At 44.9% G+C, this 14,469-nt stretch overlaps 2 protein-coding genes across 6 annotated transcripts in view; one reads left to right on the top strand and one right to left on the bottom strand.

The window, feature by feature from the left end:
- The first annotated feature begins 3,245 nt into the window (after window positions 1-3,245).
- On the top strand, window positions 3,246-12,752 carry Znhit3 (zinc finger HIT-type containing 3). Its single transcript, XM_070027119.1, has 5 exons — window positions 3,246-3,359; window positions 3,481-3,512; window positions 8,942-9,022; window positions 10,249-10,326; window positions 12,552-12,752. Exons 1-5 carry the CDS (start codon window positions 3,274-3,276, stop codon window positions 12,731-12,733), a joined length of 459 nt encoding a protein of 152 aa, XP_069883220.1. The 5' UTR covers window positions 3,246-3,273; the 3' UTR covers window positions 12,734-12,752.
- Myo19 (myosin XIX) overlaps window positions 12,748-14,469 on the bottom strand; it is a 37,393-nt gene continuing 35,671 nt past the window's right edge. For all 5 annotated transcript variants that reach the window (XM_070027107.1, XM_070027109.1, XM_070027105.1 and 2 more), the window contains one exon: window positions 12,748-13,948. In XM_070027107.1, coding sequence (XP_069883208.1) covers window positions 13,820-13,948 — 129 coding nt within the window. In that variant the 3' untranslated portion in view covers window positions 12,748-13,819. The remainder of the gene's footprint in view (window positions 13,949-14,469) is intronic.

Raw genomic sequence — 14,469 nt, forward strand, 5'->3', positions numbered from 1 at the left:
AGATCTGAGGATCATGGTTCAAAGCCAGCTCAGCAGGAAAGGCCATGTGACTCTTATCTCCAATAAACTACCAGAAAACTGGAAGTGGTGCTGTAGCTCAAGTGGTAAAGTGCTTGCCTTGAGCTGAAGAGCTGAGGGACAGCACCCAAGCCCAGAGTTCAAGCCCCACAAATGACAAAAATAAAAATAAAATATGAAAGCGTTTTGAAGGGGAAACAAAGGAGGAGGCAACAATGCTTGATAAGAAATGTACTCATTATCTTGCCCATGTAATTGTTTACTCTGTATGGTATTTTCACAATAAATAAATAAATAAATAAAATTTAAAAAAAGTGTAAACCACAAAAAGTGTTTTATAAATCTTTTATAATAGCACAAAAAAGTAGGCCTAACATCCATTTTAACAGAGGGAGTAACCAACTACCTCTAAGTCACATAGCCAGTGAAGAGGTTGAGGGAGGACTCCAGCCACTGAACATTGTAGCAGATCCATTCCCACACCTGGATATCTTAGTAAAGCACCCTTATTGATGAATCAGAACATATGACACTAAAGGGAAGATTCTTGGGAGTGAGGATGATTTAAGGCCTGGGAGGGCCAAACAAAAGCAGGGCAGGAGCCATGGTTAGGCAGGGGCACTCCCAGGGCTCTTAATGTATAATTATCTACACCTAAAGTTTGTTGGCATTCAAGTCTCATCATAGCCCATCTGTCCGGGTTCATGGGTCCCATCTTTCAGTAGGAGGTCACCCACATATTCTCTGGTCAATCTGCTACATCGAGGTTGGGACTGGGATGAGGCCAATGTCATGCTAGCACAATACCATCCTAAGAATGAACTCACCACTGGACGCTGGTGGCTCATGCCTGTATTCCTAACTACTCAGGAGGCTGAGATCTGGGGATAATGGTTTCAAGCTAGCCTGGGCAGGAAAGTCTGTGAAACTCTTATTTCTAATTAATCACCAGAAAACAGGAGGTGGCACTGTAGCTCAAGGTGGTAGAGTGCTGGCTTTGAGCAGAAGAGCTCAGTGATAGAACCCAGGCCCTGAGTTCAATCCCCTTGACTGACAAAAAAGAAAGAAAAAAGAAAAAATGACTACCCCCTTTTCCTGTACTGGGAAAAAAAAGTGCTTTGCTCTGCTCTTGCTAGACAAGTGCTCGGTCACTTGAGATATGCTTCCCAACCACCTTTTTTAGGTTTAGTTATTTTTCAGGTAAAGTCGATGTTTTAGCCCAAAGCTGTAGACCAGAATCCTCCTATCTATGGCCTCCAAAGTAGCTGAGATGGTTTACAGATTGAGATAGGGTCTTATCGACTTTTTGCTCTGCTGGCCTCAAATCTCCATCCTCTAGTTCTCATCTTCCTTTCTTCCTTCCTTCCTTCCTTTTCTTTTTTCAAATGTAAGGTTTCACATATTTATTACTGTTCCCATTCTTAAAGTAACCAAAGAAAAACCAGTTTAAAAAATGCCTGGGCTGGGAAGGTGGCTTAGTGGTGAGTACTTGCCTACCATGCATAATGCCCTGAGTTTGATTCCTCAGTACTACATAAACAGAAAAAGCCGGAAGTGGTGTTGTGGCTCAGGTGGTAGAGTGCTAGCCTTGAGCACAGAGAGGCTAAGAGACAGTGCCCAGGCCCTGAATTCAAGCCCCAGGATTAGCAAAAAGGCCCAACTGTCAGTCCAGGCAATACGGACGTTTCAGCTTGATTGGTTCATAGTAGAGCATAAATATGTGGACATCTGATGCAATTCTTTACAGAACTAGCTTGGCTCTCCTCCAGTGTCTTCTTTGGAGTTGTACCTGTTTTGTTACTAGTTTTCAATCGAATCCACTGGGGAATGGGGCCATTTTGTTTTTGTTTCTTGGCTAGAAACTATTTGATTCTGAAAGTCTTGTGAGAAGTCATGGTGAGAAGCCCAAGCAGGCATAGTAACCACAGTGGTGAACAAAAGATGAAGAGTTAATTCTCTGCTATTCACATACATGTGGGTGTATATATATGTATATATATAATATATATATAACATATATATATACATATTCACATAATGTATTATATTCTCTGAATAGCTAGGATTACAGTTGTAAATCACTGTACCTGGGCATCCTCCTCCTCCTCCTCCCCCGCCCCTTTTGCTGGTCCTGAGGCTTGAACCTAGTGTCTGGACTCTGCCCATGAGCCTCTTTGTGTTCAAGGCTACTGCTCTACTACTTGAGTCACAGTACCACTTACGCTTTTTCTGTTTATGTGGTACTGAGGAATCAAAGCCAGGGCTTCATGCATGCTAGGCAAATACTCTACCACTAAGCCACCTTCCCAGCTCTGACCATTATCTTCTAATCTCTGGAAGTCTCCAGCACCTGGGCAGTGCAGGAATCAGAGTTGGGAGCTCATTTGCCAGTGGCCATTCCCCAAGACATTTCTTTCCCTGGACATAGTGACGCATACTGGAATCAAGAGGTGGAGACAGGATGATTGTTGGTTCAAAACCAGCTTGAGCTATCCCGAAGAAGGCTAATTTTCTTTGCTCCACCCACCCCTGGAAAAAAGGTCTTTCCTTTTGGAAAAGTGGCTAAAGCAGTTAAGAGCATGTCAGGGTTCTGTGTGCCATATGATCCACCTGATTTGGTGTTGGCTTGTATCTGAACTTTTCATTTGCCAAAGATAAATTGGATGAGTGGGAGAATTCGGTGTCTGTTGTAAGATTCAGAAAATCCTATGGCAGGGCTGGGAAAGTGGATTAGTGGTAGAGTGCTTGCCTACCATGCATGAAGTTCTGGGTTTGGTTCCTCAGTACCACATACACAGAAAAAGCTGGAAATGGCTCAAGTGGAAGAGCTCTAGCCTGGAGCAGAGAGAGAGGCTCAGGGACAGAGCCTAGGCCCTGAGTTCAAGGCCTAGGACCTGCAAAAAAAAAAATCCTATGGCAGCACACCTGAAGCGTAGCAATGATTTGCTCCAAGTCACATAACCACGTAAGAACAGAGGAGGGGTTGACATACATTTTTCCACGGAGAGACAAAAATCAGAAAAACAAAAGCAACAAAAACCCACGAAACCTTTGGGTGGCAGCCACTCGACGTACATTGAGCGTATCGGTGCTCTACTTGTGAGGTCTGGAAAGCTGAGCCTTGTCGCTCGATTGCTTTTGCCTGTCCGTCAGTGCCGAGCGCTGATTGGTTCTTCTTTCTTACTCAAATGAGTGGGCGTGGCCGGCGCTGACGCGCGCCGCGGGTCGCGCGGTCCCGGCGCGGGGCGCGGAGGCATGGCTTCGCTGCGGTGTAGCACGGCGGTCTGCGTGATCTGCTTGGAGAAGCCCAAGTACCGCTGCCCGGCCTGCCGCGTGCCCTAGTGAGTGGGGAGCTCGTGGGGTTGCGGGGATGGGGGGAGGCTAGGCCGGGGCTGGGGGGCCGGCGCGGGCCCCGCAGAGCCTCCCGCGCTCACGCAACCCGCGCGGTCTCTGTCGTTGCAGCTGCTCCGTGACCTGCTTCCAGAAGCACAAAGGTAAGGCCCCGCGGCCCCTCCTCGCGCGTGGCAGCCCCACGCCCCGCCACCGTCCTGGGCGCCGGCGGGCCTCGGCCAGGCCGCGTCGCTCGCGATCCTGTCGGAGCCTTTCCCGGCTTTCCCCGCCCGCCCTGCGGGAGACTTTGCGTGGTCAGCCCGCCTTCGTCCCCGCAGCCCCAGACCGCTGTCTGAAAATGCTCCGCGGCGTTAACCAAGCTAGACCATGGTTGGCCCTTTTAACGGGCCACAGTCGTTTTCTTGAAAAAATGTTTGCCTCACTTCATTGTTCAGAGTGGTAAGATAAATGCCGGGCGCTGGTGGCTCACGCCTGCAATCCTAGCTGACATCTGAGGATCACGGTTCGAAGCCAGCCCGGACAAGAAAGTCCTGGAGACTCTTATCTCCAATAAACTACTCAGAAAAAGCCTGGAGTGGCGCTGTGGCTTAAGTGGTAGAGTGCTAGCCTTGAACAAAAACGCTCAGGGACAGCGCCCAGGCCCTGAGTTCAAGCCCTGGGACCCACAAATGTTGTAAGATAAATAACTATTTTTTGTGCCAGTACTGGGACGTGAACTCTGCCTATCTACGCACTGTTCCTTAGCTTTACCTCTGAAGGCTGGCGCTCTACCGCTTTGAATCGCAGCTCAGGAGGCTGCCGGCAGGATTTGGGCAGGAAGGTCCAAGAGACTCTTATTTCCAATGAAGCACTCAAAACAAAAACAACAATAACAACAACAACAACAAAAAAAAAAACTGGAAGTGGAACTGTGGCTCAAGTGGTAGAGCTCTAGCCTTGGGCACATAAGCACTAAAAGCTTAGCCACAGTGCCCAAGCCCTGAGTTTAAGTCCCAGGACTGGCACAAAGAAAGAAGTTGAGTAATTTGTTTGTGATGTGAAAATACATATATTTGGTGCAGTTATTGATATTTAAGGTTTTTTTTTTTTTTTTTTTTTTTTTGTCGGTCGTGGGGCTTGAACTCTGGGCCTGGGCACTGTCCCTCAGCTCTTCAGCTCAAGGTGAGCGCTCTACCACTTGAGCTACAGCGCCACTTCCGGTTTTCTGGTGGTTTATTGGAGATAGGAGTCTCACGGTCTTTCCTGCCCGGGCTGGCTTTGAACCGCGATCCTCAGATCTCAGCCTCCTGAGTAGCTAGGATTACAGGCGTGAGCCACCAGCGCCCGGCGATATTTAAGGTTTAGCACTGTGACACATAATGGTAATTTGTTACCAAGAAGTTGGGTGTGGTGAATTTCTTCCTGTTATCCCAGCTTCATGGGAGGGAGGTATGGAGGGAGCACAGCAAAAACACAAGACCCTATCTAAAAAAAAATAAGTAAATAAGCTGGGTGCCAGTGGCTCACACCTGTAATCCTAGCTACTCAGGATCTGAGGATCAGGGTTCAAAGTCAACCTGGGCAGGAAAGTCTGTGAGACTCTTATCTCCAATTAACCACCAGAAAACCAGAAGTGGTACTGTGGCTCAAAGTGGTAGTGCACTAGCCTTGAGCTGAAGAGCTCAGGGAGAAGTGTCTAAGCCCAGAATTCAAGCCCCATGACCAACAAAAAATAAATAAGAAAGGGCTATGACATGACTCACATGGTAGAGGAATTGCCTAGCTAGTTTGAAGCCCTGGGTTCAAACCCCAGAACCACTACCAAAAAAAGTACAAGATAGAAATAATGTTTACTGGTCCATATGTATCCACAAGTACATTGTGTATACATTTAAAATCTGTAAATGCTGCTTAATATGTGTGATTATGAAACTGACATGCCTGATGAGTCTGACATGTGCCTGTAAATTAAATTTTCATATGCGGGCTGGGAAAGTGGCTCAGTGGTAGAGTGCTTGCCTTGCATGCATGAGGCCCTGGGTTCGATTCCTCAGCACCACATAAGCAAAAAAAAGCCGGAAGTAGGGCTGAGGCTCAAGTGGTAGAGCGCTAGTGTATAGCTGGAGAGCTGAGGGACAGCGCCCAAGCCTAGAATTCAGGCCCCACGACTGACAAAAAAGAAAAAAAATTTTTTTTCATTTGCTTCTTTATATGTAAGTGATTTCGCGTGTGCGCGCGCGTGCACACACACACACACACACACACACACACTTTTTTTTTAACTGGTCTTGGAGCGTGAACTCAAGGCCTGGGCCCTGTCCCTGAGCTTTTTGCTCAGGGCTGTCATTCTACCACGTTGAGCCACAGTTCCATTTCAGTTTTCTGATGGTTAATTGGAGATAAGAGTCTCATGCTGGGGCTGGCTTCAAACTGTAGTCCTCAAATCACAGCCTCCTGAGTCCTAGGATTACAGGTGTGAGCCACCAGCACCTGGCCTCTGTTCTTATTATTAGCCAGCTGGGAAGGTAGGTCAGTGGTAGAGCACTTGTCTAGCATGTGGGAATCACTAGGTTTGGTCTTCAACACACAGAACATTACAAGAATTTCTTTCCTTCTTTCTTCCTTTTCCTTCTTTCTTTCCTTCCTTTTCCTTCTTTCTTTCCTTCCTTCCTTCCTTCCCTTCCTTCCTTCCTTCCTTCCTTCCTTTCCTTCTTTCTTCCTTCCTTTCTTCCTTCCTTCCTTCCTTCCTTTCTTTCTTTCTTTCTTTCTTTCTTTCTTTCTTTCTTTCTTTCTCTCTCTCTCTCTCTTTCTTTCTTTCTTTCTTTCTTTCTTTCTTTCTTTCTTTCTTTCTTTCTTTCTTTCTTTCTTTCTTTCTTTCTTTCTTTCTTTCTTTCTGTTCTTTTCGTTGTGGGGCCTGGGCCTGGGCACTATCCCTCAACTCTTCAGCTCAAGGCAAACACTCTACCGCTTGAGCCACAGCACTACTTCCAGTTTTCTGAGCGGTTTATTGGAGATCAGAGTCTCATGGAGTTTCTGATGGCTTTGAACCGCAATCCTCAGATCTCAGCCTACTGAGTAGCTAGGATTACAGGCATGAGCCACCAATGCCTGGCTATTGCAAGAATTTCTAATGCTCATATCTGTTCATTTGCTAGACACTTTCCATTTGTCTTTTTAAAAAAAACTTTCAGCTAGATATAATAGGCGAAATAGAAAAACATTTCCTGCTTCCCATTCAGGAAATGGGAGTATAGAATCTTCCACTTGCGCTGGGAAAGTGGCTCAGTGGTAGAGCGCTTGCCTTGCATGCATGAGGCCCTGGGTTCGATTCCTCAGCACCATATAAGCAGAAAAAAACAGAAGTGGTGCTGTGGCTCAAGTGGTATCTTCCACTTGTCTTTGTGTGTATGTATGTGGGTTGGTACTGGATTTTGAACTTGGGACCTAGTTCTCTTGTTCACAGCTGGAGCTCTACTACTTAATCATGACTCCAGTCTGGCTTTTCACTAGTTAATTGGAGATGGAGACTTGCAGACTTTTCTGCCCAGGTTGGCTTTGATCCTTGATCCTCCAGGTCTCATCCTCCTGAGTAGCTACAGGTGAGTGCCATGGATGTCTCGCTGGACCAGTTTCTTTATTACAGGAAAACTTAACTCTCTTTGTAAATGAAATTAAACAGCTTATGTCTGTAAGGTTTCAGTGAGACCTATGTATCTCACTATGTATCTAGTGCATTGCTTTGTACTTAGTCACTGGCAGCTTGTTGGAACTGCCCTGACTAGACCATTGTCCCTTTTTCACAGGATACTCCCAGCTAATTGTGTCATGTCTGCGGTTGGAGTCTTTCTCCAATCTGTCTTGTTCCTATTTGTTATATCATGTGCTCTCCGTTGACTGCTGTTTCAAAGTTCCTTGTGATTGGTTTTTTTTTTTTTTTTTTTTTTTGGGTCCAGTCGTGGGGCCTGAACTCTGGGCCTGGGCGCTGTCCCTCAGCTCTTCAGCTCAAGGCTAGAGCTCTACCACTTGAGCCACAGCTCCAATTCCGGCTTTTTTCTTTTTGCTTACGTGGTGCTGAGGAATCGAACCCAGGGCCTCATGCATGCAAGGCAAGCACTCTACCACTGAGCCACCTTCCCAGCCCCCTTGTGATTGTTTTTGCCTTCAGTTTCATCCTTTAGTCTGGTTTTTCAGATCTCTTTGAAGCATTTTCAGAAGTAATCTTACAGCTCAGGATAGGAAAGAAATGGAGCTGATTTGTTAGAAACAGTTGGGAATCTGTGGTCCTGAACAATTTTCCTCTTACCTGCAGCCCTGTGGGGTTCCTTCAGTAACTCTTCTAGCATCAAGTTCCTCTTTCTCTTCTAGCATAAAGGTCCTCTGTTGCTGCTGGGGTGATTTTTCTCAACATGCAAATTTGAGCTATTCCATCCCTTGTTGAAAACTCCACCTGAATGTGTGCTGGTGGGTCATACCTATAATCCTAGCTACTCAGGAGGCTGAAATCTGGGGATTATAGTTTGAAGCCAGCCTGCACAGAAAAGTCTTTGAGACTCTTATCTCCAATTAACTATCAAAAAGCCAGAGGAGATGGTGCAACTCAAGTGGTAGAGTATGAGTCTTGATCAGAAATGCTAAGCAAGAACCTGAGGCCCTGAGTTCAAAATCCCCATGGCTCACTGGCATAGAGAGCAGTGTTCCCTAGGGAGACTATCACAGTGTTGATGTTGTCCCATGGTGGTACTATCAACAGTGGGTGCTTGGGCTCAAAATTCAGATCCTGTGATGTGTGAGACTATGAGACTATGATGCACCAGTAAAGATCTGAGTACTTAATCGTGTTCTTGTTGAGGCCCTAGTGGGGACATTCTTTAGCACTGGCTTCTTCCTCTTATGATCCAAGCCCCTGCTGGGCCTGCCCTTTCAGTTGGCATAGTGCATACAAATGTGGTGTCTGATCTCTGAGTTTATTATTACTTTTTTTTTTTTCTGGTCAGTTGTGGGGCTTGAACTCTGGGCCTGGGCGCTGTCCCTCAGCTCTTCAGCTCAATATGAGTGCTCTACCACTTGAGCCACAGTTCCAATCCTGGTTTTTTGGTGGTTAATTGAAGGTAAGAGTCTCATGGATTTTCCTGCCCAGGCTGGCTCCACCATCCTCAGATCTCAGCCTCCTGAGTAGCAAAGTAGTGGTGTGAGCCACTGGCACCTGACTTTATTATTATTATTATTATTTTGCCAGTACTGAGGCTTGAACTCAGTACCTTGAACTTGCCAAGATTGCTTGCTTGGCTAGTGCTCTGCCATTTGAAGTATGCCTCCAGCCTGTAAATGTGCTGAAAACACCACATGAAGTCCATGTGCCACTTAATCCATAATGAAAAGTCTATGAGATTAGGCAAAAGAGGGAGGTTGGGGACCGAAGTCCTAGTTTCTCATCCTCTTTCAGGGTAAGTGTTGCTCATGGTTTTCCTTTTTCTGTCCCTTTGATCTCTCCCTATTTCCCATCCATTTTTACCTGATATATAACCTTCCCTTTGGCTTGGTGGGGAGGGGCAGGAAAGGAGGGATTCATGCCTGAGATTTGTGTCCATTTCAGAGCAGTGCAGCCCTGAAACTCATCCCATTGAGAAAAGATCAGCAGCTCCTGTAAAAACCACAAAGCCTGAGGACAACAAAGGTGGGTAGTTGCTTTGAACCACACAAAACTCAAGGAGGTTTCGGAGAATAAGAGGGAGGAAAGAAGGTGGGCTGGGCAAGTAGAGAGGGATGGCTTTATTTATAAGTGGCAGCTTCCATCTCAAGAGTATGGCATGAGGTTTCTTAGGTGGTGGTGAGTGCAGCTTGAAGCCTCCAGTGTGGAGAGGAAGCCATAGGACATGGCCTGTGGGTTTGCAGTGGGCCCTGTGGCAGGAGCCTCTTTTAGTCCTTGCTTTGGGTTTCCCTGCTGAGGCCTGGCTGATCTAGTGGGCTGCTGTCCCATTCCATCCATGCATTCCTCCACCCATGCATCTATGCTTTCAGTTTCCCCAGTACTTCCTGGTATCCTGCATTGTGCCAGGCTTTTCAAGCAGTCCCTCTGGTATCACTAAAGAGGTACTAAAAATGGTTTATTTGTCCTTGGAGAAACTTCCTGGGTAAGTTCAGACAGTGCCAGTAATTTTCTGTCTTTGCTGAAAGCACAGTGGATTTGATTTGTCAGGTTTTTATAGAGCATCTAGCCCATCACTGGCCTATAAGACCTATAATACCAGGCTCCATCCTAAAGACTACAGGGAAATGGAAAGTATGAACACTAGAATAAAGCATTTAGTGCTCATACTAAGACTTAAATTCAGAACTAGAGCATGCTCCCTTAACTTTTTTTACTCAAGGCTAGTGCTCTACTTCTGGAGCCACAGCTCTCTACTTAAGCTTTTTAGTGGTTAGTTGGACATAAGAGGCTCATGGACTAATCTGCCCAGACTGGCTTTGAACCATGATCCTCAGATCTCAATCTGTTGACTAGAAGCTAGAGCCCCAGCTGAATCACCAATTATTGCCACTTCCATTTGTACAAGAAAATATTACTGTGACTGAATTTCAGAGCAGATGTTACTTTTTCTTTCATAACTATAAAATCAAGAGTCCAACCCAGACACCAATGGCTCAGGTCTGTAATCCTAGCTACTCAGGAGGCTAAGATCTGAGAATTGGAGTTCAGAGCCACCCTGGACAGAAAAGTCCATGAGACTTATCTCCAGTTAACTACCAGAAAATGAGATTGAGAGCTGTGGCTCAAAGTGGTACAGTACTAGCCTTGAGCAAGCTCAGGAACAGGACCAGGCCCTTGAGTTCAAGCCCCATGACCAACAACAACAAAAAAGTCAGAATCCTGAACAGTTGTTTGTGCCTTGTGTTCTTCAGATGATGACTCTCTAGCTGATTTTCTCAATAGTGATGAGGAAGAAGACAGAGTTTCTTTACAGAGCTTGAAGAATTTAGGTAAGTGAATGCTGTGCTTTTTTTCTTGGAACCAGTACTGGGACGTGAACATGGGGCCTTTGCGCTTTTTTTTTACTCACAGCTTGTACTCTACCATTTGAGACACATCGTCATTGCCATTCCTCGTCCCTAATGCTGAAGATCCAGTCCAGGGATTCATGTGTGCTCTACAAAGCTATATATCCAGCCCCAATTCCTTTTTTTCCTCAACTGATTTTCAAAAATGTCTTAAATATTTGATGTGCCATGCAGTGCCCTTCATCTCTAGCCACACAATTTTATAAACATTTAAGTTTCCTCCCTTTCCCAGTCTGCCCTTAATACCCCCATTCCTTCTTCCTGGAATCCTACTGACCTTGCAGATGTGATTCAAATGTTCTTAGCTAAGCTATTCTTGATTTATTGCTTCTGAGAATTAGGCAATTTTTCTGGCTTCTTAGTACCTTGGACTTATGGGTAATATATATACTTACTCCCCATTTTATGGTAATTTACTTCTCTCACACAAATCTGTAAGGTAGACATATTTTTTTCCTATATCCAGTGCTTCATTTACTGGCTAGCTCTAATTGTAGGCAGGTAACCACATGATTGACTTTTTTAAGGGGAGAAGTAGCCCAGCACTGGTGGCTCAAGCCTATAATCTTAGCTATTCAAGAAGCCGAGATCTGAGGATCATAGTTTGAAGCCAGCCTGGGCAGGAAAAGTCCATGAGACTCTTCTCTCCAATTAACCACAAAATCTGAAAAGGGAGCTGTGCCTCAAGTGTGTGAAGAACTAGCCTTGAGCACAAAAGCTCAGGGACAGTGTACAGGCTCTAATTTCAAGCCCTAGGCCTTGTACAAAAAACAAACCAATAAAAATCCACATATTTTTGTAGTATCCAGTCTTATTAAATTCTTGCCTTAGTTGTTTTATATATATTTGTATCTATATATACACACACACGCAAATGAGCTCATGTAGTTGTAAAGCTCATTTCATTTTTATTCTTCCATGTCATGCTGAAAGTTTATGGTTTGTACTTGGTCCCCTGGTAATAATTATACAGAAGTGAAAAAAATACTAACTAGGGCTGGGAAGGTGGCTCAGTGGTAGAGCGCTTGCCTTGCATGCCTGAGGCCCTGGGTTCGATTCCTCAGCACCACATAAACAAAAAGAAAAAAGCCAGAAGTGTGGCTGTGGCTCAAGTGGTAGAGCGCTAGCTTTGAGCTGAAGAGCTGAGGGACAGCGCCCAGGCCCAGAGTTCAGGCCCCACGACTGGACCAAAAAAAAACCAAAAAAACAACTAACTAAAAGGCTCCAGACAGGTATTGGTGTTCATTCACCCTGCATACTGGATGGCCAGCTTGGACATCAGAGTACTTGGTATAACTATGCTTCATTACAGAGAACCTTTATGCACATCTAGAAACAAAAGCTACACTTAACAAAACCAGTTCTATTTTGAGTATTTGGGCTGAGGTGGTTCTTTTTTGTTTTTTTGGTCAGTGGTGGGGCCTGAACTTTGGGCCTGGGCACTGTCCCTCAGCTCTTCAGCTTAAGGTAGCACTCTACAACTTGAGCCACAGCGCCACTTCCAGCTTTTCTGCTTATGTGGTGCTGAGGAATCGAACCCAGGGCCTCATGCATGCAAGAAGACAAGCACTCTACCACTGAGCCACCTTTCCAGTCCTTGTTTGTTTTTTAATAGCTGAAATAGCATAAAATTAAAAAGATCTAAGAAGTTGAAATCTTGTAAGGACTGGAGGCATGGCTCAAACTTACGGTAAGAGCACCTGATTAGCAAGTGCAAAGCTCAGTTCAAACCCTGGCATGACCATAAAAAAACTTGGAAAAATTCTGTTGCTAACTTGAAAATATTACTATACTGATTTCACATAGTTCTCAGTGAAACAGTGCGATTGTGAGATGTTAGCTTTGTGGTATTTGGAATCCCTGCAAGAGATTCCAGTATCCACTCCCCAACCCCAGCATATTCAAGTTGCTTATAAAATAGTGCTCTATTTGCATATAACCTATGTGCATATATTTTAACATCATCTCTTGGGTTTACTGTGTAAATGTGTTACACTGTATTACTTAAGCCATATTAAGGAAAAAGTCTATCTGTTCCAAACAAAGGTTAAGGGGATACAACTTCTTAATAGTTTGTTACATTAGAAACATTAGCTTTTAGACATCTCTAGGGATTCTACTTGAACTTTGACTTTTTTCTTTTTAAGGGGAATCTGCAACTTTAAGAAGCTTATTGACCAATCCACACCTTAGACACCTGATGGTCAACCTTGATCAGGGGGACAACAAAGCAAAGCTGATGAAAACCTATATGCAAGAACCTTTGTTTGTGGAGTTTGCAGACTGCTGTTTAAGCATTGTAGAGCCGTCCCAGAATGAGGATTCATAAAATGAAGTCCTGTATTCTTTTTTTTTTTTTGTCGGTCATGGGGCTTGAACTCTGGGCCTGGGCGCTGTCTCTCAGCTCTTCAGCTCAAGGCGAGCGCTCTACCACTTGAGCTACAGCGCCACTTCCGGTTTTCTGGTGGTTTATTGGAGATAGGAGTCTCACGGTCTCTCCTGCCCAGGCTGGCTTTGAACTGCGATCCTCAGATCTCAGCCTCCTGAGTAGCTAGGATTACAGGCGTGAGCCACCAGCGCCCGGCTAAGTCCTGTATTCTTGCCCAAGCATATGCCTCACTCCCAGTACTTGTTGGCTCCTCCCTGGAGCTGGGTAGGGGTTCCCTAGGCAGCCTGGCTGCTGGATTCCTGAGGCCTTTGCCTTCATCCACATATCTCCGAGACAGGTTCATATCTTCAGATCCATAGATGCTCAAGGTGTTGAGCCTTTATGAAGAAGGTGTTTGATATTCAAAATAAGGTTGGTTTTATATTTTATTTTTTATACAGTTTGGATATACATAAATATCAAGTTTTCATCCAGGTTCAGTTAAAAACTGGATCAGTGTTACTAAACTAAATGGAAGATGTAGTTCTCGTGTATATTGCATTGTACTTGGTTCCTAATCTAATTCTTTGAAATCATATTAAATAAATCAAGAACTTATTAAATATTCCCCCCCTAACTAAATGTCAAGATTTTAGAGCCAATTGTAGGTTGACTCTGCCTGTTTTCTTTTAAAGTGCTTGTGGGTGACTACCCCTGCTGTAGTAACAGGTAACACTCAAGTATGGAGAGTCTCCAGCTGAGTTTGATCCATGAAGGTAGTGAAATGGGAAGGTCTCTGTGGACCTAATCCTGATGTGGTAAGTACCTACCCTGGCACTCTACCAGTGCTTGGTGGGCTGGTACACTAGCCATGGAGCCCTGGTTTGCAGGCTGGATCTCTTGGTTGTATGTGTGCATTTGGAATTGCCTTGAGAATTGTTTGGCACTTGTATGCTAATTAAGTGTCTTTGGCAAGGCTGCTGGCAGGAAAAGGCCTTATAGAAACAAAGGCATTAAAGATCACTTAGCCAGGTAGGTGAGAAGAGGTCACCCATGGATCAACTTGTGTCTTTCCAGCAGAATCTGATTAAAACCTGAAACAGTACAGGGTGAAGGTTCGGGGCAGGTATCAGCATATTGAAGCGGAGACTTTCTGCAGTGAAACTTTACCGAGCCCTAGGGAGAAAAAAGGAGAGGTGTGAAGAATGAAAGGTACTTCTCAGAACCTATGTTAGAAATGTGAGGTGTGGGCAGGTACTGGCTGCAGGACTGAGTTCACATTCCCTCTCCCTCTCTTCCTTTTTTGGTACTAGGGCTTGAACTTGGGGCCTGGGCTCTGTCTCTTAGCTTTTATGCTCAAGGCTGGCATTCTACTACTTTAGCAAAAAACTATAAGTGTAACTGTAGCTAATTAAGACTCTCATGGACTTTCCCAGCTTAGGCTAGCTGTGAAACATGATCTGAAGATCTTACCCTCTTGAGTAGCTAAGATTATGGGCACAAATGCTCAGCTAGTTAATGATGTGGTTTTTCTGATTCTAAAACAGTGGCAGTCCAAAGTAGTAGTAAGATACCAAGTTTCACATCCATTCAGAATGAGACACCAGCTCATAGCTAGAAGATCAGAACACTTACACTTTTCCTAGCCTATGCACTTTCATGTGAGATCTTATCCTCTAGTGTGGAAATTGTTTTCT

Source organism: Dipodomys merriami, unplaced genomic scaffold (assembly GCF_024711535.1).
Source record: "Dipodomys merriami isolate MVZ:Mamm:240054 unplaced genomic scaffold, mDipMer1.0.p SCAF_19, whole genome shotgun sequence".
NCBI classification, from domain to species: Eukaryota; Metazoa; Chordata; class Mammalia; order Rodentia; family Heteromyidae; genus Dipodomys; species Dipodomys merriami.